Raw genomic sequence first — 27,871 nt, forward strand, 5'->3', positions numbered from 1 at the left:
TTCGATGGCCCTTCAGTACCTTCCAGTGGCAGAACCTAACAGGGAGCGGACTGCAGGGCATTAGGGAAAGAGCAGCCCAGAAATCACCGAACGAACGTAACAGGATGGGGGCGTGTTGCTGAGAGACCACAGGCCAGTACCCAGCCAGGTGCTGAGTGGGCGGTGCAGACCACTTACCTGGTCTTCTGGCAGGCACAGCAGATCCAGTCCTCTTCTTTCTTCTGGTAGAAGCAGCCACTTTTACAGATGCTGTATTTCCGATCCACGATCTCACGTTTGGAGTTGAGGAAGGTGAATGGTGGGCAGCAACGTATGCTGAAGTGCTCTGTAAACTTCTGGTTCTTGGAGAGTCTGGGACCCTCCTTAGTCGTTTTCTGACTCATCTCACTAGAAATCGTTGTAGCAAGTAGTGATGGGGAGACATAAAACAAAACATCAGGCGGGGAGCTTCCTACTCAAGAAGCCTACTTCTGCTATTTCCATAGTCCAAAATTAACATTCAGCCTTGCCTTATACCCTGAATCTGGAAGATCAATGTCTTGCCCAACTCTGTGGAAAGGAACTAAATTAAGGGTTTATTTTTATTTGCATACTTGTTAATCATGTTTTCTGAAAATGAATAATTTTTCATTTATGTTTTAATGACCCATTTAGGGTAGGAAAAATATTATAAAACCAAACATATCTATAGCAAAATATTAGTCTAGGTTTAGGAAAGGCCTTTTCTCTAAAGTAATAATAATAAAAATACTAGTTTGGTACTAAAACCATAATCACCATTCAGACAAAATTACATCATAGCCATGAAAAAGAATGATCAATATGTTTGCATCTCACAAACATCATGTTGAACAAAAAAAGCTGGACACAAAGGAATGCAAGGTGTATGATTCAATCTACATGAGGTTTCAAAAACAGACAAAGCTATTCTATGGTGTTAGAAATCAGAGCATAGCTATGTTTGGAGAAGCTAGGAAGGGGCATCAAGGAAGCCAGAAAATGTTCTGGATCTGGGTCTGAGAGGGATTGTTTAGGTGCACATACATGTCAAATTTCACTTTGGGGCACCTGGGTGGCTCAATTGGTTCAGCATCTGACTCTTGGTTTTGGCTCAGGTCATAATCTCAAGTAGTGAGATCGAGTCCCACCTCTGACTCTGTGCTGGGTGTGGAGCTTGCTTAAGATTCTCTTTCCCACCTCTCTCTCTGCCCCTTCCCCCTCAAAAAAAAAAAATTCAGTGAGTACACACATAAATTTTGTGCATCTTTCTGTTTATTTCAGCTTATTTCAGTTAAAAAGAAAGAGGAGAAAGAGGAGGAGTGGATGGAGGAGGAATCAAAGAGAAATTTGAGACTTGAAAAAACTCCCAAGCAAGAATAAACAGTTTAATTACTGCAACATGCTTTTTAGGAATGTGGCAAATGCAGAAATAGTCCCACCTAATACTACAAACACTGTAGCTCATAGGGGACTAAATGACTATTAACTGACAAGAGTCAACAAATATACACAAGTAACATGCATATATTAGACCCTGAGAATGTCCTTGCTCTCAACAAATCCAAGGTCAAGTTGGACACACAGTTGTGCTGTATGTAATTACCGTGTGATGGTGATGAAGAGAAGTATGTACAAGAGTCGAGGGAAGCACCAAGAAGGGATGGGTTCTTTGAAGATAGAAAAGATGATCTGGGCTTTAGGGATGAATACATTAAAAACAACTAAGTTACACTGAGAGGATATTCTAATTGTTGTGTTTTTTGATGGGGCTGTCTTCTGCAAACAGAAATGAGGGCTGAGGAGCAAGTTGAATGCGGTTAAGAAAATAAAATAACATTTTTTTGCATCTCAGTTTGTATAGTCCAAACCATGCATTACACCTATTAGGTGTGTTGCAAATGTTCTTTCCAGGAGTTTTACCTGCTTGTATCATGCAAAAATATTTTTTTATGTAGTTAAGTTTTCTTAGTTCTTTATCCACTCCTTCAGCTTTCATATACAGTTTGGTGTATCCCATTGTAAAAGAAAAGTCCCTCTCGATCCCACTTTTATATCTTTTCCCCTCTCTATAACTCCTCCTCTCTATAGGCAGAGTACTTGAAAAATTATTGATACTATTTTTCTCCATTTCTACATTTCCTCCTCTGTGTACTCCAAAATGGCTTGTGTTCCTTCCACCCAAAGAAAAATCATTCTCCATAGCCTCCCAAAGACCTCCATGCTGGGGCGCCTGGGTGGCTCAGTGGGTTAAAGCCTCTGCCTTCAGCTCAGGTCATGATCCCGGGGTCCTGGAATCGAGCCCTGCATCGGGCTCTCTGCTAGCGGGGAGCCTGCTTCCCTTCCTCTCTCTCTGGCTGCCTCTCTGCCTACCTGTGATCTCTGTCTGTCAAATAAATAAATAGAATCTTAAAAAAAAAAAGACCTCCATGCTGTCAAACCAGTTGTCTTCTTCTTTGATTCCTCTCTTTATCTAAAGTCTTCCTCTCCTGTCATACTACATTCTCCTAGAGTCCCATCTCCAACTCTAGCCCCTCTTTATCATTTGGATAAAGGCTCCCCTGCTTTATCCAAATCTTTTAATGTTACAGTTCTTTGAGGTACAGTAAACACTAAGTGATTAATGGGGTTACCTTCAACCATTCACTTCAACACTTATACTTAGGTCAAGCCAGCACAATGCTCAGCTGCTGCCACACAGAGCTGAATCATGCTTAGTCCAGTCCTCAAGAAAGTTATCCACAAGCTGGGAATATAGGCAAGGATAAACAAAGGGTCTTGATGGCCACAAAACCTACTTATTGGCCCCAATTATATACCAGACCCTGAGGGAGTAAAGGGCAAGAATCAGATAAATATCCTGCTGACACTGAGCTCACAGTGTAGATGGAGGATACAAAGAAAGCATCCTTTGCAACATGAGAATATGTGGGTAAACTGTGTAGAGGGTCCTTAGGAGAGGGGCAATATGCTGGGCTTGGGAATTAGGTAAAGCATCATAGGGACAAACATTACATCTCACCCTAAGGTTTGGACAAAGATAAGAGTTTGTGGAGGGATGGGAATGGTTGATACCTAAGAAAGACACAGAGGGGTCAACTAAAGTCCCCCCCAAGAGCCCACACTGTCTGCAGTACAGTGTGGGAGATGAGAGGGTGGCTGGATGCAGGTGATGAGGCAGGACAGGAGTTACCTGTCACCATGAAGGATCTAGTCCTAGTGACTGGGAACATTGTCATGCCATCAGACCATCAGTAGTCTAAATAGATGAGAGGGAAGGAGAGTATCTCATTATCTGGGATACTGTGAGTTGAGGGCTCTCAGGACATTCACTGGGAAGTGAGCATCCAAACCCCAGCTGCTATGGTCTTCATCTTGACAGTCCCTCACCTTATGGAAGAGGCACAACCTTGGGAATGGATGTGGTGAGTATGAACTGAGCGAGTAGCCAGGTGAGGGAAGGCTCCCAGGAGGGGTAGTGGGCCTACCTTCAAACTGCCAGGAGAGGGTCAAGGGAAGAAGGAGCAGCAGAGGCAGCCAGAGAGGTGGGAGGAGCAGCAGCCTCTTAGAAGAGGAATGTCTAAATTTGCAGAGAAGGATATGGTTAGCAGTACCCAAAGAAATCCTTCATACAAACAGGCATTTTTAGACCAATGAGAAACTAAGGTTGATTCTTAGGGTCTGATTCATCATAAGACCCAATCATACCCTTAAAGATATGCCAGATTCTTACCCAAGTCCTGCACAATGTGGCAAAGTTCAGCTCAAGTTTCTGCTCTCAGGGGAAATGTTGAAACACTCCAGGACAAACCTGCAGAACTTACTTCTTTAGACTCCCAGCACATGGAGACAATGTTACTTAACTTTTCACAGCCAACCTGGACATCCGCCAGTTCCTCCGGCTTTCTGGAATCCTCTTTTCCCAAATGGTTCAGGCATTCATCACAAATAGCAGAAGATCTAGCACGTGTCCCAAATTTTTAAGAATGACTAGCATGGGATCAGAGGGAGAGTTAAAGCCTCCCGTGACTCTGAATTCCTGTTCTGACTGAATTCTCAATTCCCACCTACCTGATGTGATGCCATGTCCACCCCCATGCCGGTCCAGACCTTCATCCTGCCATCTCTTCCTCCAGCACATCAGGAGAAAGTTCTCAAATTCTCGTTCCATGACTTTTCTCACCCTCTGCCTTCCCCTACTATGTCCAGCAGGGGGCAGCCTCACTTTCTGCTATCCTCTGTGTGGTTCCTTAAAGGAAAAGCAGTTCTCTTCCGTGGACACTGACATTCTTCTGGGGCAATCAGCTGAAAATTCATGCCCTCTTTCCCTTAGTGAAGTGTTTATAGTATGTGGGAAAGTTCTGGCTACTGTTTCTCCTGGTAGCGGAAATACAGCATTTAGCTGGGGTAACCTGATTAATTGGGAATATGCACTGCCTCTCCAACTCTTTGCCCCAACCATGCTCCAGTTTAGGAATGCTGAGCCCCACACGCTAAGCAACAGCAGCACACGGGTGAATCATCTTTTTCCAACACTCCAGACTTACTAGAAAATTAGTTATAACTACAGACAAGTAACTAACAGCAGAGGTGAGAACTCACACTTACTGAGCACCCATTTTACGGTGGTTGCTTTAGGCTCTTTACCTCATTTTAGAACATGGCCATTATCACCAACAAACTGAAGAGGAGGGAAGCTAAGGGACAGGACCAACTTCAGAAAGCAGAAAGAGGCAGGCAAGGAGTATGAATCCATGTCTGTGCGACTCATCCTGTGTCCTTTGACCAGGCCCAACACTATCTGTGCCCCCTGTGCTCAGCCCTTCTCTCCCCAAAAAAGCCTGGACTTTGGGCAACTGGAGATGGTCCAGGGGAATGGGATAAAGCTGTATAGAAGCAAGGGTCTCTGTCCTAGGGTAAGAAAACCTGTAGGTTGGAGAAACAGCTCACTGAAGAAGGAAGGGTAAAGAATGGGTTTGGGAATGTCACACAGCACAGCGGCCTGGACCTCCCTGTCAGAGCAAGAGGTGCATGATGGGACGTGAGAATGTGAACTCCGAGCATCCTGTGAACTCCGCGGGCTTTCTCCATCCCTCCTCAACCAGCCCTTAGTGGGCTTTAAAATCTATATTTACTGTTGAGAATCAGAAAACTTGGATGGATAAAAATAAAAGTTCCTAAATTTGTATCCCATAGTCAACCACTTACAAAATATTTAACATTTTTTCTTTGATAATATTTACATATAAATATATAGTTAATAAAATGTAGGACCATGCCTTACATACGGTTCACATTTACATATTTGGAAAATTATTCAATTTACTTAAGTTTTATAGATATATACATTATTTATAGCATACTTGCGGCTTTTAAAAGCTGTGATAAATTTATAGTTATAGCCCCCTTTATAGTTCATATCATATATTTGCATCTTGTCTCATTTTTCTTCTCATCCTGGCAGCAGTTATCCTACTTTATTACTCTTTTCAAAAACAAACTCTTGGTTTTCTTGTTTGTCTTTGCTCTTATTTTTTCTAGTTTTTTAGCTTCTGTAGGTATTATTTCTTTTCTTCAAGTTTTTTAGGTTTACGTCCATGTTTTTTTCTCTATTTTTTTAAAGTTTGTTTATTTCTAAAGTAATCTCTACACCCACCAGGGGGCTCAAACCCATGACCCTGAGATCAAGAGTCACACCCTCTTCTGACTGGTCCAGCCAGGTTCCCCTCTCTATTCTTCAGTCAAGCATTTCTCACATATATTTTTATGGTTATAACTTTTCCATTAAGTGCAACTTTAGCGGGATACCACAGATATTCATTTAAGTCATTTTTACTCCATTTTAAATATGGCTGAGTTCTTTGATTCATCCATTATTTATAAAAAACTGTCGCAAACTTTCCAAGTGTAAATTAACTTCTAATTTTAATGCATTCTAGTTAGAGAAAGTGGAGTGTATGATAATGACTCTTTATGTGTGAGGTTTGCTTTATGGCCTAGTTCATAGTCACTATTTTTAAATGTTCCTTATTTTATTGAAAAGATTGTGACTTCCAGAACAATTTGATATTATCTAGTGAAGTTAAAAATGGGCACAAACTACCATCTGGCAATCTAGTCTTGGGCACAGCAGCCATCTTGGATCATGGTTCAGCACCTCAGAGGAAGCCCCATGGAAGAGCACAAAGACTAGAGGAGCCTGAGTCCATTGACTTGTGGAGTTGCTGTTCTAAGTTTAACTCTTGAACACTGAACATCCTTTTAATTTTTTTTTAAGATAGTGTGACATTTAATAAACAAGTCCAATCCAGGCACTTCTTCACAATACATTATAAATTAAATGTATTTTAATTTAGGGGGCTTCCTAATACCTAAACATTTGAATCTTCTTATATATCTACTTACAGGATGCAGCTTGCACTGTGGTCAGAACTCCAACTTCTGGTCGTAGGATAGCTGGGTTACAACTTGACTGTCCCTTAACCAAGAGCCAGTCTGGCTAACCTCTAAAAAATCTACATCTTCATTAAAACTGGACATCTTTTACATGAGAGAAAAGTCAAACTTCCACCTCATTTTAACCACTATTATTTCAGTTACAAGCAAGCAAATGCAATTTGAATAAATATGCTCAATTTATTCATCTAACTGGGTGGTTTACAAACAATAGAAATTTATTTCTCACAGTTCTGGAGGCTTGGGAGTCCAAGATCAAATTGCCAGATTTAGTGCCTGGTGAGAAGATGACCTATTTTGGGGATGACATTTTTCTTGCTATGTCCTCACATGGTGGAATGAGCAAGGGAGCTCTCTAAGGTCTCTTTTAATGAGGACACTAACTCCATTCATTAGGGCTTCTCCCTCATAACCTCATCATTTTCCAAATGTCCACCTCCTAACACAATCACATTGGAGATTAGATTTCAACATATGAATTTTAGGAACACAAACATAACAGAGAGGAAGAACAAACAAATAATAATACCTCAGGAAGACTTTGAAAATATTAAATAGAGTGGATAAATAACCTAGAGCTCAACCTTATGTAAATCACTTACTTAATAAATTCTATCCCCCTTTCATCAAGAATTCAAATGACCTAATTCTACAGACTTCTCCAGACACATTCTCAAGAATCTCAGTATGTATCTTTGATGACATTTAATTCAAGCATTAATTACATCCTTATTTACATTAATGGCTAAAGACAAATCATTATAACCACTACATGATGTTTTCAAAAAAGATATCACCTAATTGAAGAGCAAATATAATATGAACTATCTGGCAGGATGAAGAATTTTAATTAGAAACTGTAAAATATAGTCTCCACACTTCCCAGATGTTTCCATATACCCTAAAACTTAGAGGAGGGAAAGTAAGGCAGATATTTGAAGAAGGAGAAAAAGGGAGTGAAGGAGAGGAACTAAAGGGGTAGGAGCAAGAACCTCCCCCCACACATTATTTATTGCATAACTGCTATGTCCCAGGTCCTTATATCCATTATTTTTTGTTCCCAAGATAATCATTTTAGGTAGTCCCCTACTCACCCCATTTTAGAGATGAGGAAACTGAAGGCTGAAGAAGTAAATGCTCCAAGATCATAATAATAATAAAATAACAAACTCATCACAATCAGTATGACTAGTTGATTGCCCAATATCCACTCTTCCCTTCAATAGCAAATTTGGATTTTGTTTGGTACCATGATAGGCCCAGTTAAATATGTACAGCTTCCCATGTGATCATGTTCTGGCCAATGAAATGTAGGCAAAAGTCCATAAGGAGATGACCTTTCTTTAACAATAAGGCTTTATTTAAAAAGAGATTCTTCCCTGGTGTGTGCATCCAGCCCAAACCAGCTGGACCCAGTTCCCAGGAGGTAGGATTATTTCAAGCTTTTGGAGCTTGATCCATAGGACTCCCCTGCTTCCTTCCCACCCAACAATTAAACAGAAAACACCTCCATCATCTTTGCCCAAAGGCAGGTCACTTCTTAGAACCTTTCCAGAGCATCCCTTAACCCAAAGAGAAATTATCACTCCTTCTTTCATGCTTTGAACTTGGTTTGCTGTACATAATTCTAGGGAAGCATCTGGAAGCTTTACTTTACCCTTACTGTTTCACTGCTTCCTTAAATTTTCTGTCCTTATTGAATGCCTGTTTCAGAACAATGTTCTGACATCTGACACGTGATTAAAATGAGAGAATGAACAAAGATGTCTCCCACAAGTGCTGTCTCCAGATGTCCTCATAGGGACCTCTGTTCTGGCTTAGACAACAGTATCTTTTCAATGAGAAGGGCAACACAGAAAGGGACCTGCCCAAATGACCTTGAAAGTTATAAAACTAGGTTCATTAGAAAAAAAATTTTAAAAAGACTCTGTGAACCCACTATATCTTTTCTTAATTCATGCAAATTAATTAACAAGCTTTAGTCAACACACACATTTAATTACACATTCTAGAGATGACATTAGCATCTCTATATAACCACCAGCTGTTTTTACATATAGCTTCACTATTCCCTAAGGAGACTGCAGGTGGGTATTAGAACCCGAAATATAAAATGGATTTTCTTCCTTTCATCCATCCTTCCTTCCTTTCCACCATGTTTTCTTAAAAGAGAATTGGAAAATGGGTTAGTTAATAGAAGTGGCATGTGACCCTTGTCCCAGACAGTCCTCTGGCAAGGAAAGACAATTCACGTAGTGAGCTGACATGTTGCAGCCATGTACTCCTTATGGCATCACAGGAAGTCAAACATAGAAATGGGTACAGGCTCTGTGAAGTGAAGAGTGGATGCAGGTCAGTACTGGGGAAACAGAACAGTCCTTCAGTTCTTTGTCAGTCAGAACTGTGAGCAAGGGTCTGCACTTGTCTCCTTTAAGGAACTCAACATGGGAGAGACAGGAGACAAGACTTCACCCTGATTATCAGAGTCTGACGCCTATGTGAGAACAATATTCTGGCTTCAGAAAACAAAACTGCAAAGGAAGATTATGATCAGTCCCAAGGACTTAGTATGCTATATGAATTAAGGAATGGGATGCTTAATATATACTTGGGAAAATTTTTTAATTAAAAACCAAAGCAAGATGGGGCACCTAGGTGGCACAGTTGGTGAAGTGTCTGACTCTTGGTTTCAGCTCAGGTCCTGATCTCATGAGTCATGAGATCGAGCTCCTGGTTGGCTCCATGAACAGCACAGAGTCTGCTTGAGTTTCTCTCTTCCTCTCCCTCTGCTTCTCCCCTCCACCTTGCCCTGTGCTCGCTCTCAATCTGTCTCTCTCCCAAATACATAAATCAATCTTAAAAAAATACCAAAGCAAGAAATTGTATTTTATTTTTTAGCAAGAAATTTTAAATTTATTCAAAATCATCTCCATTGTAACCCCCAAAAAAGGACTTTTACATTTTGCTATAATTATATAACTGGTACAGTATTACAAACACATAGCATGCTGAATATTGGCTGGGAAAGGAGAGACAAAACTAATTTCTGAATTTATTCTGCTTTGACCAGTTCTGGCATAAATTATCTCTTCCTAATAAGTGGTCAGTTAAAGTTCAGCTCCTTGGGATGCCCGGCTCAGTTGGTTAAGCTTAACTGGCTCAGTGGGTTAAGTGTCTGCCTTCGGCTCAGGTCACCATCCCAGGGTCCTGAAATCTAGTCTTGCATCAGGTTCCCTGCTCAGCTGGGATCCTGCTTCCCCCTCTGCCAGCTACTCTCCCTGCTTGTCCTCTCTCTGTCTCTATTTCTGAGAAATAAATAAATAAAATCATAAAAAAATAAAATAAAATAGAAAGTTCAGAACCTTGACAGAACTATTCCCTGCCTCCCTCTGATCCTTCTAAAGGTGGATAAGGGTATGGGGAACTGGTAGTCTTCATGGCTTCATGTGGGTGGGGTGGCTGGTCTGGGTAGTATCCTCCTCTGCTGGTCGTGGAGTGCCATAGTGTGAATGACACAAGTTACTGCTGACCCCAGCAAAGCCACTGGTCATCAGAGTCCCTGTTCAGTAGTCGCCTGTTCTGGTCCAGCTGTCCTCTCACCTCCTGCATGTCTAACTTGAGGCAACATCTGGATCCCATGCACACCCTGCATTACAGGTGGGTAGTCAAGAGCTCTATCTTGGGGTCATTGGCCTAGACAGCTCCCCAACCAAAGCTGTGCACTCACTCATGGATCACACTGTATGTGGCTGAGGGCAGGGGGCTTGCAGCCTGTCCTCACTGTTCCTGTTCAAGTGTGTCAGCAGGAACCCTACCCCCACATACACATGCACACAATTTCAAACCTATGTGGATGATTCCACTGCACCATAACACATCTCCTGCCATGATTCTGAAACTTCATCTGGAGAAAAGAGAGAATATGAATGTTTCCTCCTTAGCTTGCCCTCTCTCCCCCTACCTTGAATAAGCTTCACAGAGTGCAGAATTCCTCCATAAATTCACAAGGTGGAGAAGGCTTAAGCAAATAATGACATGCTTTTGTTAGGCATTTTCTTTCATTTACCCAACTTCTCTCTGTACATGGCTATCAATTCTTATCAAAGCCCCCACTGCCACCCTCTTTGCCTTCAAGTGATTAAGAAAGCAGTAAGGAAGAGATAGGAATAACCAGGAATTGCAATTTTCATAGACTGGTTTCAAGAACAAGATGAAATGTCTGATATTTAAAATGCTAAATTAGGTGTACCTGTCTGCCTCAGTCAGTGGAGGGTGCAACTCCTGATCTCAAGGTTGTGAGTTTGAGCCTCATGTAGAGATTACTCAAAAATAAAATCTTAAAAATTAATTAACTAATTAATTAAAAATACTAAATTATTTCAAAGCATGGAGAATTACTTCAAGTGCTTAGAATACTTCCAAATCTTGAATGAATTTCAGTCAAACCTTGCCTACATTTTACAATTTAACATTTACCCTTTGAAAAGCGAACTCCTTAACAATAAAATCTTTTAAACTTTAATTCTATGAGAAGAGACCGAAGTAAAATACATTTTCAGTAATCATATAAGAATATGGAAGGGAAATAGTAAGTAGGTTTTTACTTACTGGGAGGGACATTTTCTGGGGAGAATGGTAGGAAAATCCCCAACTTAATTTCTGCATATTCCCCAGCAAGAGGGAATCATCTTTCAAGAAATTGTTGGAACAGAAAAAGTACAGCATTCATTATTCTATAGATTTCTTAAAATCAGTCTAGCTTATGAAAGGAGAGAAGAAGGGCAAGAGATTCTTAGCATTTTTGTACAAATACAATGGAATCAGTAAGGCTTTGATTTTTGTTTAATTATTAATATTCTTATAAATGATAATCACAGAACTATTAGGGAGCCATTTGAAGACTGGCTGAATATTAGACAACCCTTTTACAAGGTGAAAGAAGATGTGTCAACATAGAAAATACGTTTGAAATATCAAGTGAAAGCCACTGGAAGCTAGATTACTTATTGCATGGCATCAACCCGAGGAAGCCAGCCATGCCAACTAAAGCTAGCTCACAGCCCAAGTGATAGTGTTTCAAGCACCCCCAGACATCTCCAGTGGTAGCAGCCCCAACACGAGCTGGGACAGGAGCCAGGGGGCCTTCAGCAAGGTGGCTGCATGCTCAGACCCTGTCTTGAAGAGATGAGATACTGGTCGTCTGGAGACCTCAAGCAATCTTGGGCAAATTTTCAAGCTGGTGACCTCCCTCTGAAGTGTCAGGAGAAGTTTGGAAATAACTTGTGACCACAGGTGACAGAGGGGGCCAGGTGACATCAGGCTGCACATGTAAAAATGATATGCAGAACAAGACTGAAGTAAATGAAGCTAAATACAACACTAACACTCAGCCATTCTCGAACATCTGTTGAGTGTTGAAGTGCTGGGGATGAAAGAGACAGAAGCTTGGGTACTCATGGAGCTCAGGGGACAAGGGAGGGAGACTCATCAGACCATCTCAGGAACAGAATAACCAATGTATGACTGCAATGTAATGAGGGCTCTGGAGGAAGGGAGTGGGGTACTAGGAGAGACTACAGTGGCAAGATCACTATAGACTGGGGGCTAAGAAGGGCTCCTGATGAAGAGAGATTTGTAGGATGAACGGTGTCCACCATGAATGGGGAGGACAGAGTTTCAGACAAAGGTACCAAAACTTGATGTACTGGAGAAAACAGAGAAAGGATATAGCTGGAGCATTGTGAGGCTGCAGGGTAAGGCTTGGGAAGACCATGCAGGGCCATGAAGGTGAGCTAAAGAATAGGAAGAATGGGAGGCATTGAAAGATTTTGACTGGAGGAGGTAAGTCTTCCCACTTTTGCTCCATAAAGATCAGTCAGTCTTCTTGCAATGTAGACTGGAGACAGGCAGGAGGGGAAGCAAGGAGACCAATGACAGAGGACAGAGAGTCCATTCAGGGCAGGGGAGCAGAGGTGGGTCTTTGAAATTCTAATAGAACTTGAGGATGGGTCGGATGTGGGGTTTGATGTTATGGCTTGAGCAAATGACCAATGGAGATATTTACTGAGGTAGGGAAAGCTGCAGGAGAGTGGAGAAACATTCATTTATTCGACATATTAACTGAGAACATACTGTGTGCCAAACATGTTAAATCTGAGATGCTTATGAGGATCTAGTGTTGATGATGACACATGGCAGAATGGAAGCATGGCAGATGCCTCCAAATTGCTAAGGGTTAGAGCAAAGATTGTTTCCTACAAGTTAACAGTTTGATTGTGTCCCATCTGTTGTTATTATTATAAATGATGTTTTCATGAATAAAGTTGTGCACCCATCATTTCACACACATGCAATATCTGAGGGATGTATCTCTAAAAGTGGGATCACTAGGTCAAAGAATCTGTGCACTTATAATTCTTCAGATTTTAATAGATGTTTTCCAATTTTCTCTCCATGGGATTTGTACAAATTATTATTCTATAAACAATGCATGATAAAGCCCATTTTCCCATCACCTTAACAATAAGAGTAGGTTATTAAACCCTCAGATTTTTACCAATCTGATAGGTAAAATGTCTCATAATGCAAAGTAGACAGGGTAAATCTCAAATGTTTTAGATTTGGGAAGTCTATAATTATGACTTACCATATTAACAAAATAAGGGAGAGAATAAGAACGGTAATAAATACTAAGAAAGCATTCACTAAAATTCAATACCGAATCATGATAAATACTTTTAATATAGAAGGAAGAGAAGGGGATGTTCCTAATATTATTAAAAGCTAGCTACCAAAATATCTATAATAACAACTTACTGGGGGTGAAATTTGAGAAATATTTTCATCTAAATCAGACACCCCAGAAAGGATGCTCTCACTTACTACTCAACACTGTACTTTAGTGAAATCTTTTACAAGAACAACAAGCAAAACAAAACACTAAAACTCTACAAACTAATTAGAATTAAAAACAAGATTTCTGGACACAAGATCAATATTCCAAAATCAAAATCATTTCTATAGATTAGGAAGATTCAACTAGAAATGTAAAATAAAAGAATTTCATTCAAGCTGACCACAAAACCACAGAACACCTTCAGGCAAAAATATATCTAATAAAAGAAATGCAAGACCTTCATGAAGAAATTTGCAAATCTTTTTTGAAGGCTGCAAAAGAAACAGTCAATGTAAGTATACTGAATATCTCCCAATAAATCTGTAAACTTATTACTATTCCAATAAATATCAAATATTCATGTCATTGACAAGATGATTACATCATTCTTATCAAACTTTAAGAGATCATAATGAGTCGAGACAATTTTGAATAAACATAGGGTCTTGTCCTACCAGATGGAGACACTCATCATAAGCTATACTAATTAAAACAATAGAGTATTGGGGCACCTGGGTGGCTTAGTCAGTAAAGTGTGGGACTCCTGATTTCGGCTCAGGTTATGATCTCAAGGTCCTGGGATTGACCACCTCTGGCTCTGCCCCCAGCGGGGCGTCTGCTTGAGGATTCTCTTTCCCTCTCCCCATCTCCCTGTTCTCATGCTCCCTCTCTCTCTCTCTCACTTTGGTTCTCACTCTCACTCTCAAATAAATACATAAATAAATCTTAAACAACAACAACAATAAAGTATTGCCTTGGAAATAGACCAACAGATCAATGAGACCAAACAGCTTAGAAACAGACCCACAGAACCCTCTTACACTGTTGGTGGGAATGCAAGTTGGTGCAGCTATTTTGGAAAACAGTGTGGAGATTCCTCAATAAATTAAAACTAGAGCTTCCCTATGACCCTGCCATTGCACTACTGGGTATTTACCCCAAAGATACAGATGTAGTGAAAAGAAGGGCCATCTGTACCCCAATGTTTATAGCAGCAATGGCCACGGTCGCCAAACTGTGGAAGGAACCAAGATGCCCTTCAACAGACGAATGGATAAGGAAGATGTGATCCATATACACTATGGAGTATTATGCCTCCATCAGAAAGGATGAATACCCAACTTTTATAGCAACATGCACAGGACTGGAAGAGATTATGCTGAGTGAAATAAGTCAAGCAGAGAGAGTCAATTATCATATGGTTTCACTTATTTGTGGAACATAACAAATAGCATGGAGGACAAGGGGAGATGGAGAGGAGAAGGGAGTTGAGGGAAATTGGAAGGGGAGGTGAACCATGAGAGACTGGACTCTGAGAAACAATCTGAGGGTTTTGAAGGGACGGTGGGTGGGAGGTTGGGGGAACCAGGTGGTGGGTATTAGAGAGGGCACAGATTGCATGGAGCACTGGGTGTGGTGCAAAAACAATGAATTCTGTTACGCTGAAAAGAAATAAAAAAAAAAAAAAGAAAGAAAGAAACAGACCCACATAGGTATAGTAGTATGGTTCATAACATAGGGGACTTTTTTTTTTAAACTGGTAAATGGACTCAAAAGGGAGATGGCTAATAACCCCAATAAGAATTTTATATGTTATATATATAATATATAAAATTCTCTCATATATATATATATATATATATATATATATATATATGAGAATTATCTTTTTTTTTTGAGGATTATCTTTATAAGCCAGTAATTCTATATAAATATCCTTAACTCTGGAGGACTCAAGGACATGACCGCAAGGAAATGTAAATGTAAACCGACGCCCACTCCGGACTGACCCCCAAAAAGAGAGTTAAAGAAGGTCTTTGCGAAAGGTGAGCAAGAGGCAGTGGACCAGTGGGCCTGGGAGACACGCAGGGGGCGAGAATTCAGAGAACAGACACTGGGCTGGAGCTCCGCCCAAGGAACCGCCTGGGCTGTCAGAGCCCGAGCTGCTGGCATGTGAGGAATGCTTTGTGGAAGAGTTGTTTCTGGAATAAAACCCAGAGGTTCAGCGGTCTCACTCACCTACCATTGCCTTCCAAAGCCTGCTCAACCCCAGCTCCTCCACTACAAAAAGAAATATCACTGTGGCGCACATTCATTCCACATTTCATAGAGATTTTATTTGCTATCAGGGTGCTTTTCGACAGATAGCAGGATCTTGCCAAACTCCAGCACTGAGTTGGGAAGCAGCTGAGGCTTTAAAATATCAGCATAAAAGGGCTTCGGTTTGTCTAGGGGTTGATAGCCCATCTGGAGAGAGAACAAAGCCCTGCTTGCTTTGCTCCGTGCCAGGCGACAAGGACACAGCACAGTGGTCCACTCTTGCATAAACTTATGCAGAGCCCTTTCTGACAACAAACTACCTACTCCTGCTATTATAGGAAAAGGAGCAAGTGTGACCTAGGATTGGTATCCTTAGGACATAGCTAATATATTCAGCAAACGTTTTGGAAGCAAAAACCTTGCTTATTATAGTGGTGGCAGATAAACATGTTAGAAGTATAGTAATTTTCTGAATGTAATTTTGATAACATGACATTCCTTTTTTCTAAAAATTATGCGATACACTGCTGTGTTGTATGGGTAAGGAAGCTTACACTAGGATTTTATGTGGATGACTATTTCCACAATTTTCTATAAACGGGACAGGAGAGTCCAAGAGAAAGAACTAAAGGCATGAGTTTGTTTCCTCATGTATCCATTTTCTACTTAAAAATTTCAGAGGCTTCCTGCAATTACAAAGTGAAGTCCTGTGCTTCTTAATTAATATGTCATACAAGACTCCTTGTGATTTGGTCCCTGCCCACCTTTTTCCTGTACAGGGAACCAAGCTTCCGGATTTACATTGTCTTATAGAAAAACCTAAATGTTAACTTGGCCTGTGGTCACAGGAGTGGGGGGAGTGGGGAACCTAGATTAACTGATGGATGGATTTATTGCTCCACTGACAGCTTGGGGAAAGTGAGAGCTGCTAAACTGGGTTCTCCAAAGGGCATCAGTCTCAGGAAGACAAAGAAAAGAACCAGCCAGAGAGAAGGTGAAATGAGGACCAGATTGTTGAATTTTTGTGTCCAAGGTTACAATCTGACTCACCCAATAGCAGCTACACTGGTAGACTTCCTCAGATAGATAAAATGTCACTTAACTTTGTTCCATTTTGTAATTTTTATGCTCCCATCTTTATATTTACTCTATTATATTGAAAGCATTCATCTAATCAAAGAAGCAGGAATGGGGGTCAAGAACGAGTCCAAGGTGTATAGTTCATGGAACTAGGTGAGTGGTAGAAGCATCTTCTAGAAGAGAAGCTTTAGGGAAAGAGGATGAATCATGAGTTCAGTTTTAGGTGCACTTGAGTTGAGGTGTTTGAGGGGCATCTAGATGGAGATAGCAAGTGAGCAATTCAAAAGAGAAATCTGGGTAGAAGACAGAATTTAAGTTGTTGGGAGTATAGGTAGCAATTGAATCCACGGGCATGGATGGGATTGCCTGGTGGCAGAACGTGGAATGAGGAGAGGGTAGGACAGTGCCCCAGGGCCCTCCCACATTTGCAGGCAGGTGGAGGGGAAGTGTTTGGCAAAGAGTAAAGAGAAGAGTCAGAGTAGGGTAGGGAAAATGGAATGTGTGGCATCATAAGAGCCAAAGGGAAGAGTTTCAAAAGAGAGAGTGTCAACTTGGTGGAATGATTCTAAGAGGTGGTGTGATATGAGGACTATAAATAATACATAGAGGGGCACCTGGCCCGCTCAGCCAGTAGAACATGCAACTCTTGATCTTGGGGTCATGAGTTCAAGTCTCATATTGGGGTAGAGATTACTTAATAAATAAAAGTTAAAAAAAAAAGAAAAATAGTACATTGAACTAAGTGATATGGAGATAACTGATGACTTTGACAATAACGTTTCCATGGAATGGCTGAGACAGAAGGTAAATTAGAGGGTTTGTGAAGAGAATAGTGGCTGAGGATAAAGAGAGACACTGTAGACAACTCAGGCCAGAGATCTGAGAACTAAGGGCAGGAGAGCAGTAGTAGCTAGAGGAGTATGTGTTTTCTAGACTTTTGTTGTTGTTGTTGTTGTTGTTGGGGGTGGGGGAGAATTGGCTGGCTTCTTGATTTGACTTCTTTGTTATAATGAGACTGATCAGAAGCATAAGTGCTGAGAGGAAGAGAATGAAATAAAATAAGAGAGAAAATAATTAGTATGCCTGAGAAAACCCTGAGGAGATGTAATACAGAGCACATGTAGAAGGGTTAGCCTTTGTTGGAAGAGGGAAAACAGTTGACTGCATGAAGTTTCCATCTAATGGATTCCATTTTTCTAGTGAAATGGGAAGCAAATGTACCTGAGAATGACAAAGCTGAACACTTGAAAAGAATAAAAGAGATTTTGTAAACATTTGAAGACCAGGCTGCCAAGTAGTAATGATGACCTGGGTCGGGTCACTGACCATTAATGTGTAGTGGTTTCCCCAGTTGTTCTCAACAGCCAGGGTGCATACAGGGAGAAGACATATGGCTCATCTAGGGTTGGGAGATAATTTGCAGGAAAATAATTGAAAAGATGGATTCCAGAATCTATAAGTAATAGAAAGAAAATGGGTAGAAAGGAACAATTGATGAACAGATTCATAAATTGATGGAGAAATGGAAGGGAAAGTCAACTCAAGTACCTAGCAGAAGAATAGTTGTGGTGGAGTACTTAACAAACAAGTTGAAGGAAAAGAGGGTTGTGAATGAATGCTAGATGTTTGCACCATTGGATTCAGAAATGGAGTAGTTTCAAGAACTGCCAAGTTCCATAGCATGCAATGGATGGATGAGGAAGAGTGGGTAATTCACTAGAGGGATAAATAGTTCATTCATATGGACATAAAGTCATGTATGCTGATGGATGGAGGTGGGAGGGCAGGGGGTAGGGGGCTGACCACAGAAGCCTCAGTGGAGAAGATATGACTAGAAGTCAGGTGAAGACCGGCACAAGGAATGAAGCACAAGTTTCAAAGTACAGAAGACTAGCCAGAGAGGGAAGGAGTAGTGACCTGACAGTGGCAATGGGGAGGACACTGGTCCACTGAACTCTGGAGCCACTTGGAGTGTAAATATTCCCCATTTGACAGGCTGACAGATGAAGCTTGTTCTCAGAAGACTGTCTAGGTTCAGTTGAAACAAAGAAATAGAAGGAATCTCCTGAGTAGGGTTTGAAGATACAGGGGAAGGAAGTCTCTCTTTCACGGAATGGTTCTTCCCCCATGCGTTCATAGAGCACGAGTTTGCCAAAAGTGGATAAATGGTGGCTGAGGTCGTTATCCCTCTCATGCAGAGACATTTTTTTCCCCATATTTCTACCTCCCAAAACCTAGGATACTGTGAAACACCTGGAATAAGTTTTTCTAAAGTGTTTAACTCTTATTGAAAATTTGCTCAGTCTTTTGCTGATTCTGCATTCTACTTTGACATTTTAAATACTAGTAATCATTATACAGTAATTTAGATGCAGATCCAAAAGAGTACAAGAAATTCATTTGTACCTGTATTTTCATCCATACACATTTGGTGATTAGATCTCTGTTATGAGCTTGTCTTGGTATCATTTGCTCCTTTTTTCCTAAAAGTGAAGCAGTAGAATGTGTTCTGGTTAATTTAGCATTTTGGTTAAGTTGTAGTTAATCCAAAAGTATTATACACAGAGATTCACTTTCACCATCCTAGGAAGGATTATGACGATTAATTAAGATATTACCTGTCATTTGGGGACTAGAAAGAGAATATAATAACAAAATTGTATGCAAACTTAATTTATCATTATAGAGAATGCTATATGTCCAGGTAATTCACTGTCATTAAATAAACAGTCTTCAATCACTTCTCCTAGTAAATCTGATGTCTACAAATCTGATTTTTGCTTATAACACTAACGAATGGAAGTCCTAAAATAAATGAAATTTTGGAGTCTGGCTTTAAAAACGCAAATCATAGCAATTAAGTAAAGCATCTCAAGAAAGGAGTTGGAATATACTCCTCCCGTGGAGATCTGGAAAAGAGATGTGTTTTTTACATTAAAAACTCGAGGAAGGGGGGTGCCTGGGTGGCTCAGTGGGTTAAAGCCTCTGCCTTCAGCTCAGGTCATGATCCCAGGGTCCTGGGATCAAGCCCCACATCGGGATCTCTGCTTGGCGGGGAGCCTGCTTCCTCCTCTCTCTCTCTGCCAGCCTCTCTGCCTACTTGTGATTTCTGTCTGTCAAATAAATAAATAAATAATCTAAAAAAAAAAAAAAAACCTCGAGGAAGAAATCCAATTTGATAAGGCATTAAATTGAGAACTTCACAATATCAATCTTGTTTTCCTGGGCAGTATGGAGATTTGTGGCCATCTATAACCATTTGTCCCTTCTTTCTTACTATATATCAGATCTTGGGAGGAACAAAGAGGTCTTCTAGTTACAAAATAACCTGCAAAAGAAACCTATCATTCAGAGTGGTTGTTCTTTTAAGGTTCCTGTACCCAATCCCAATGTTGTCGGGGAGGGACATGTCCCCCCATCACGCACACAGCACCAAGCAATTCTGGGACATCAGCAGGGTGTCAGGGAATTCAACTCAGTTCTGACGCTATCTACCTGAAAATAGCATCAGATTCCACAGGTTAAGAATTCCATCCCACAAGACTGCCTCCCCCACCCCCACCCACTTCAGACTCCAGGCCAGTGGCAAAGCCCAGGCTGTTACTCATGCTTCTGACCAATGCACTACAGCTTGGAGGTTTTAACAACCTCCACCCCACCCCCGCCCCACGCTTAGGTTCCCTTAATTTACTAGAGTGCCCCACAGAACTGGGGGAAACATTTATTACTATCAACAGCCAGGTGAGGAGATACAGTGGATGAGGTTTGGTGAAAGGAGGAGGAGCTTCCATGTCCTCTCCAGGCACATGTTGTCCCCGCATCTCCAAGCATTCCCCAGCCCAGAAGTTCTCCAAACCTTTGGGGTTTTATAGAGGTTTCATTACACAATCATGATTGACTAAGTCACAGGCCATTGGTCAATTCAACCTTCAACTGCTCTCCCCTCCCCAGAGGCCAGGGAGCAGGACTGAGATTTCCATCTCTCTAACACATGATTGGTTCTCCTGGCACCCTGCCCCCATCCTCATATATCTAAGGCATTTCCAAGCTCATCTAATTATCACAACACAAGATACTTTAATGCCCTTGTAGGAAACTTCAAAGGTTTTAGGAACTAGAAACCATAGACAAAAACCGAACACACAACAGAAATATGTTTTGGTCATGTGAATGACCAAATATATGTATTTCTTATAAATCACAATATCACAGTTGTCTTAGTTGATAATTTATCTTAGGTGATAACTAATCGTAGTAATAATGATGTAATTGACAACTCTGTATTGCTAACTGTAAAAATTATTGTAATATTTCTCTGTCAAATCAGATGAGCATGTTCCTTTTGAATTTAAATTAATTTTTAAAAATAAACTGCAAAAATAAACTATTGGGATTACAGTGAAATAAAAGCTTTTGCACAGCAAAGGAGACCATCAACAAAATGAAATCAATTGGGAGAAGATATTTGCAAATAATATATCTGATGTCATCAGGGAAATAAACATTTATTAATTAAAAACAGGGCGCCTGGGTGGCTTAGTCGATTAAGCATCTGACTCTTGATTTCAACTCAGGTCATGATCTCGAGGTCCTGGGATCAAGCCTCGCATTGGGCTCTGTGCTCAGCATGGAGTCTGCTTATCCCTCTTTCTCTGCTCCTCCCCCCACCAAGTATCTCTCTATCTCTAAAATAAATAAGTAAACATTTTTAAAAAATTATAACTTTATAATGGAGATTCTTGCAAATACCTCTTAACCAAGTGCTCAACATTTAATCAGAAACCCTCTGGGGTAGGTAATGTGGCCCTCCCAAGCAATTTCCAAATCCTAGTTGATGACACCTATGAATTACGTAATCTTACATGGCAAGAAACTTTACGGATATTCCTTAACATAGGGAGATTATCCTGAATTATTTAGGTGGGCCCAATCTAATCAAATGAGTCCTTAAAAGCCAAGAATTTTCTCTGGATGAAATCAGAGAAATATGACAAAGGAAGAGGTCAGAGATAGTTGAAGCATGAGAAGAGTTCAACCCACCACTGCTGACCTGAAAGTGAGGGGCCCAGGGACCTGAGCCATGTGGAAGTGAATTCTGTCAACACCTAGAATGAGCTTGGGTATAGATTCTGCCCCAGAGCCTCTAGCTAAGAGCCTAGCTAGCCAACACTTTTATTTCTGCCTTGTGAGACCCTAAGCAGAGTACCAATCCTACTGGATAATTAATTTACAAAACTGTTAGCTAATAAACGGGCATGGTTTTTTAACACAGTCTGTAATAATTTGTTACACAACAATATAAAATGAATATTCTCACTGCAGTGCATCACTGAAAACCCATCTATCTCATAATTAATTTTTGAACTGGCGTAAGAAATAGATACACATTCCATGAACCTGTCTGCATCAGATGTCCTGGGTCTTAAAAGCTATTGCTTCAGAGTCTGAATGCTGCCCTACTTGCCCCATGCACATTCACTCCAAATGTGGCTGCTGTGTATGAACTATATTTTCTTTTCTGTGTTCTTGATACCCTGGCACTTATTGATCCTGGAGACATTGTGCCTCCCCAGGGTAGCTAATTCCTAGGAAGTAAAGGACTCCCCTAAGAGTGTGACTTTCACATGCAAACCAACCAACCCAGAGCCTACACTTGCCAATTAACCTTTTTTATCAAGGTCCCACAGATCAAGCCAACAGTCCTCTGTCCTAATCACCCCAAGGCCAGGAACCAGACAACTCAGGACAGCCTTCACATACCAAAACCCACTGAAATTATTCAAACTAGCTCATCCTAAATTCACCTAGTCTGTTTACCTCACTTCACCCAGTCCTTCCTGAAAAAACAAAAACAAAAACAAAAAAACGCAATAAAGTTCTTGTCCATGCTTTCCCCTCATTCCCTCTGACTCCTGATCAACACTGGTACTTCCTGCATAGTCAGGCATGCATCCTCCTTTTGGGAACTGTGAGTAACGATGGCAATCATATTCTGATCTGCTGCCCTCACCATGCATGAATGAAAACAAAATCCTGAGTACATTTTAAAAACAGATTGGTCTTTTGTGAGATTAAGAGTCTCTTATGGTTTGTCTCCCTCCCAATCCCATATTGCTTCATTTTTTCCCTCCCTACCTCCCACAACCTCCCACCCTGCCTCTCAAATTCCTCATATCAGAGAGATCATATGATAATTGTCTTTCTCTGATTGACTTATTTCGCTTAGCATGGTACCTTCTAGTTCCATCCACATTGTTGCTGGGGGGTGGGAGGATAGGTATAGGGTGGCTGGGTTATGGACATTGGGGAGGGTATGTGCTACGGTGAGTGTTGTGAAATGTGTAAGCCTGATGATTCACAGACCTGTACCCCTGGGGCAAATATTATATGTTAATAAAAAATTTTTTTAATTAAATTAAATTAAAAATTAAAACAAACAAACAAAAAAACCCAGATTGGTCTTTTAACCACCCAGAACACAGCTAACACCACCAGGTTTTACCTAATGCACTAGGGGTAACAGAGCAACAGAAACCAGAGAGGACTGGGAAGCCAATAAAAGATGTCACTTTTGGAGCCCACACAATGGAACCTAATCCTACGGTCCCAGCCAGCCCAGCAGATTTCTAGGTTGTGGAAAGCTCAATTCCCATCCACAAGACTTCTGGCCTTGCAAACCTTCCATGTCCTGGCCCCTAATTCTTTTGACTGAATGACAAAAAGAGGCCCTCATTTCCCAATCCAGTGTGGCTCATCATGGGAACATACAATCCTTTAAGTAAAAGTCTCTTTCTCAAACTCCAAGGTGATCTCTGTGGACCAGATAAGGCAATCAAAATAACTAATGTTCATTTTCCCAAAAGCTGAGTTTCTCAACAATAAATTGTAGCATGTGCAGAACTCCAAATTTCTAATATAATTCCATATTTAGAAAATAAAGTATTTATCTACCTCATTCTGGGAGCAGTCCCATTAAAGCCATAATACATTTACTTGACTACAAAGATTATATAACTACAAAATTATATAACTACGAAGATTATATATGTTAATGAACTACCCTACATTTATATGTATGATGACTTTGGCATTTCCTCTGGGGGCGGGAAATGGATGCTTTATATTTGGAAATCCTAAAAATCTTTAATACCTTTCCCCAAACAAAGGAAGTCTGCTAGGAAGTTGGTCTCTATCTTCAGAACAATAAAACTGCCAGCCACCTACAAACAGAAGTTTTCTAACTTACAAACAAAATGGAAGTTCTTTCTTTTCTCAGCACCCTGCCAGCATGCTAATGGTTGCCAGGGAGCCTGGAGTGGCCATCCAGGACCACTCTTGTGAACAGTATCTGTTTTCAGCAGATGGTTTTGCTTAGAAAGGAATGATCACATTCATGAAATGAACACTCATAAAGCAGTAGATATGAACATAACACATGCAAAGAATCTATGTTAAATACTTTACTATATGACTATCAAGTTCATGTACATATTGTTGCAATTATCCTTTTTAATACAGGGCAGCACTTACACACTTTTGGTGAATACTTGGGAATTACCTGTAAAAGCTCTGATTTAAAATTCTAGTTACCATTAAAGAAACCAGACTTCAAATTAACAGTCTGTACAATCAGGGGTGCCTGGGTGGCTCAGTCAGTTAAGCATCTGCCTTCAGCTCAGGCCATGATCCAGGGTGCTGGGATCGAGCCCTGCATCGGGCTCCCTGCTCAGCAGGGAGTCTGCTTCTCCCTCTCCCCACTGCATGCTGTCTCTCTCTCTCTCTTTCTCTCTCAAATAAATAAATAAAATCCTTTAAAAAAAAAGTAAGTAGTCAGATTCAAGTATGAATTTGGAGATGTATGATCTGAAATGCAAGCATATTCCTTCCAAAACTGCATAATCTGGACTTAATCATGAGACGACATTAGACCAAACCCAAAACAGGGGACATTTATTATTTATTTAGTTTTTAAATTTTATTTATTTATTTCTTTGTTTACTTATTTTTATTAACATATAATGTAGTATTTGCCCCAGGCGTATAGGTCTGAGAATCATGAGGCTTACACATTTCACAGCACTCACCATAGCACCCTCCCCAATGTCCATCACCCAGCCACCCTATCCCTACCCCTCCACCCCCCTGCAACCCTCAGTTTGTTTTGTGAGATGAAGAGTCTCTTGTAGTTTGTCTCCTTCCCAATCCTATCTTGTTTTCTTTATTTAACAAGGGACATTTAACAAAATAATAGGCCTATGCTCTTCTAACTTGTTAAGATCATAAAAGAGAATGCCCATCTCAGGTAAAGACTAAAGACACATGGTAATCAAAGTGATGCATGATCTGGAACTGACACCTGGAGCAGTGGATAAAAGCAGATTTTTGTGGATTAGATAATAGTATTTTCTTAATGTTTGTTTTCTGATTTTGATCATATCTGAAAATTAATAAATGGCTCAGAAAAAATAATATGTATATGTACATACAAAGAAAGAGAATGATAAAGCAAATGTGGCAAAATGTCAACATTTCAGTGATCTGGGTACATCTGGAATTTTTGTATAGTTTCCAATTTTTCTGCAAACCTGAAACATTTTTTATTCAGTAGGCTCCACACCCAATGTGGGGTTTGAACTCACAACCCTGAGAACAGGTGTTGCATGCTCTACTGACTGAGCCGGCCAGGTGCCCTTGAAACAATTTTTAAAATCCACTAAGGCATTGTCCTTTTAATCCAAATAAACGTAAAATAGCATAGCTATACAGCTAACAGCAATCTGCTTTTTTCTTCCTGTTTCATTCACAAAGCAGTAAAAATAATTTTCCCTATTTTTCTCCTAATATTTTTGGCAAGTTCATTGCTTTATTCCCTTGACACATAATGTTTTCTTTCCTTGTTCCACCCACCATAACACTGGAAAACTGGTTTCTAAGAAATTCTGCACAAGACAAAGCATTAACATCTTTCCATCTAAGGTTGCTAATCTACAGGGAGCAAAATTCTTACAAGATTTGGGCTTTCTTGTTCCATTAGTATACCCCACAGATAAACCCAGCTGCATGAGGGAAGTTGTTCCTAGATAAGAAGAAAAAACTCATTTTCAAATCATGACAAATAATAAAAGAAGAAATAGAAAAAGAAGAAGCCAACAGCTCCATTAATCTAGCTCCAGAAACATGAGGCTTTAAACCTAGAAGGATCTGAGTGTGGGTTTGGAGCCTCTCCCCAGGCTCAGACAACTTCCAAACATTAGGTGGAACACTCCAGGAGGAGCCCTCTGCTCACATTAGAATAACATTGGTGTCCTCTGCTCTTGTTTTCTCTATCATTTTATGTTCTCCCAATCTTGACTACTATTACGGCAAGTTCCCCCTGGAATATAATGAAATGGCCCCCACAAAAATATGCAGTTGCCACTTGAAGATGAAGGACAACCTGAAGTTAAAGGAAAACCTATGGGATTCCCTTACCTTCAAGTAACAGTTGTCTGAAACAGGCTCCACGTCTGTGCCAGGTCCCTGGGGGAGTTGAGGCTACCTCAATGCATGCAGAATATATAGGGAGAGATTATATATCCGGGTTTTTCATTACAAAAGGTATTTTTGATGGGTTCTCAGCCAAGATCCACTTAAAAACAAAAGCCACACAAAGACTACAAAAAGGCCACACAAAGTTTAAACAAAAGGCTAAAGAAAGACCAAACAAAAGCCAAAGAAAGTTTAAACAAAGAGTGAAACAAAGACAAAACAAAGGCCAAACAAAGACAAAAACAAAGACTAAAACAAAGGGCAAAGGAAAATCTAAACAAAAGCTAAGCTAGGCTACAGCCATACCATACACACACACACACACTGACGCTATATCTTTACACACATCCACATATTTCAGTCCCCTACCTTCCACATCCCACATAATCCACTCCATGTGAAATCTTTCACCAAGGCACACTCCACACCAACTCCTCACACCAAACCATATGCCAGATCCAACCAAACCATCATACCAGCTCACCCTACCAACAAACCACACACCCTTCATCCAGTGCCCACACATGTGGACATGGAGATGCACATGAAAGGGAAACAATAAGAAGACATGGGGGGAAGACAGTCATCTATAAGTCACAGAGAGAGATTTGGTACAGATCTCCTCTCACAGGCCTCAGAAGAAACCACTCCTGCTGACACCTTGATCTCAGATCCTAGCCTCAAGAACTGTGAGAAAATACATTTCTGTTACTTAGGCCACCATTTGTGGTATTTTGTTACTGCTGCCCTAGCAAACTAATACACCATAGTCCCTGTAAGTACTACTTCAATTAGTTTTTGTATTTATCAAAATAATACCTGCATGAAGTTATTTACAATGGTATTAAAAGACTTCTGTGTCAACCATATACCATTTTAAAAGGCTTATGTTGAAAAACAATAGCCCTTTTTCTACCTCACCCTATTCCATAATCCCACTCACCAAAGGGAACCACACTTAACTTTTTTAAAGCTATTTTTTCTTTTTTTTTTTTTTAAAAGATTTTATTTATTTATTTGACAGAGATCACAAGTAGGCAGAGAGGCAGGCAGAGAGAGAGGGGGAAGCAGGCTCCCTGCTGAGCAGAAAGCCCGATGCGGGGCTCGATCCCAGGACCCTGGGATCACGACCTGAGCCGAAGGCAGAGGCTTTAACCCACTGAGCCACCCAGGTTCCCTAAGCTATTTTTTCTATATTTATTTCCACATTGCTAAATAATTCCATAAACAGCCATTTATGTACTTGTTTATTGAAGGTTTTTGGCTTCTTGATGAGGATTTGGTTTTCTTACTCTCTCCTCTTTGCTCTCTTGTCTCCTCCATCCACTGAATGTAGTTATCTGAATATCTATATTCCTATAAATATATAAATATTTCCTACAGAAACTTCTGATCAACTGTGATTTTTTTCTTTCTCTTCACAACTTTGTTTTTCCTGGAGTTAATAGTTGTCCTGTTTTTGTTTTCATTTGTTTATTTTAATTTGCTTAGTTTTTTATTTATGTGTCACTCATTTTTTTCCAAATATTCCAACAGATTCCAATCACTTTCTCAAGCATTCTAATATATCAAATAATCATTTCCATCTATTGTCTTCTGTAATTCTCTGTTCTTATGTTCTGTTTTGAGACTAGTTGCTCTCAAAGCCAGTGCAGGTGGGGGCTTCCTTTCATTGCTTTGCTATAAAGGATCACCCGTGCCCTGGATCCCATGTCATTCTCATTTTTTGTTTTCTCCCTCATTTTTCTGAAGCACATCTTCTAGTTAATCTTCCTTAGAAAGGAGACACACACACACACACACACACACACACACACACACGATATATCTCTAGCTCTAGCTCTATCTCTATCTATCTCTATTTCTATCTTTATC

At 40.4% G+C, this 27,871-nt stretch overlaps 1 protein-coding gene across 5 annotated transcripts in view; it reads right to left on the bottom strand.

Moving 5' to 3' along the window:
• Positions 1-26,070, bottom strand: part of MOBP (myelin associated oligodendrocyte basic protein) — a 46,926-nt gene extending 20,856 nt beyond the window's left edge. For 2 of the 5 annotated variants that reach the window (XM_032861131.1, XM_032861135.1), the window contains exons 1-3: positions 25,940-26,068; positions 18,875-18,951; positions 178-387 (exon numbers count right to left, since the gene is read on the bottom strand). In XM_032861131.1, the coding sequence (XP_032717022.1) occupies positions 178-383 (206 nt within the window). In that variant the 5' untranslated portion in view covers positions 384-387; positions 18,875-18,951; positions 25,940-26,068. Of the gene's footprint in view, positions 1-177; positions 388-2,630; positions 2,744-3,485; positions 3,578-18,874; positions 18,952-25,939 lie in introns of all 5 variants that reach the window. The other 3 variants (XM_032861133.1, XM_032861132.1, XM_032861136.1) reach the window with 3 other exon arrangements.
• Between the last annotated feature and the right edge of the window lie 1,801 nt (positions 26,071-27,871).

This window comes from Lontra canadensis, unplaced genomic scaffold (assembly GCF_010015895.1).
Source record: "Lontra canadensis isolate GAN:19392208 unplaced genomic scaffold, GSC_riverotter_1.0 scaffold20, whole genome shotgun sequence".
NCBI classification, from domain to species: Eukaryota; Metazoa; Chordata; class Mammalia; order Carnivora; family Mustelidae; genus Lontra; species Lontra canadensis.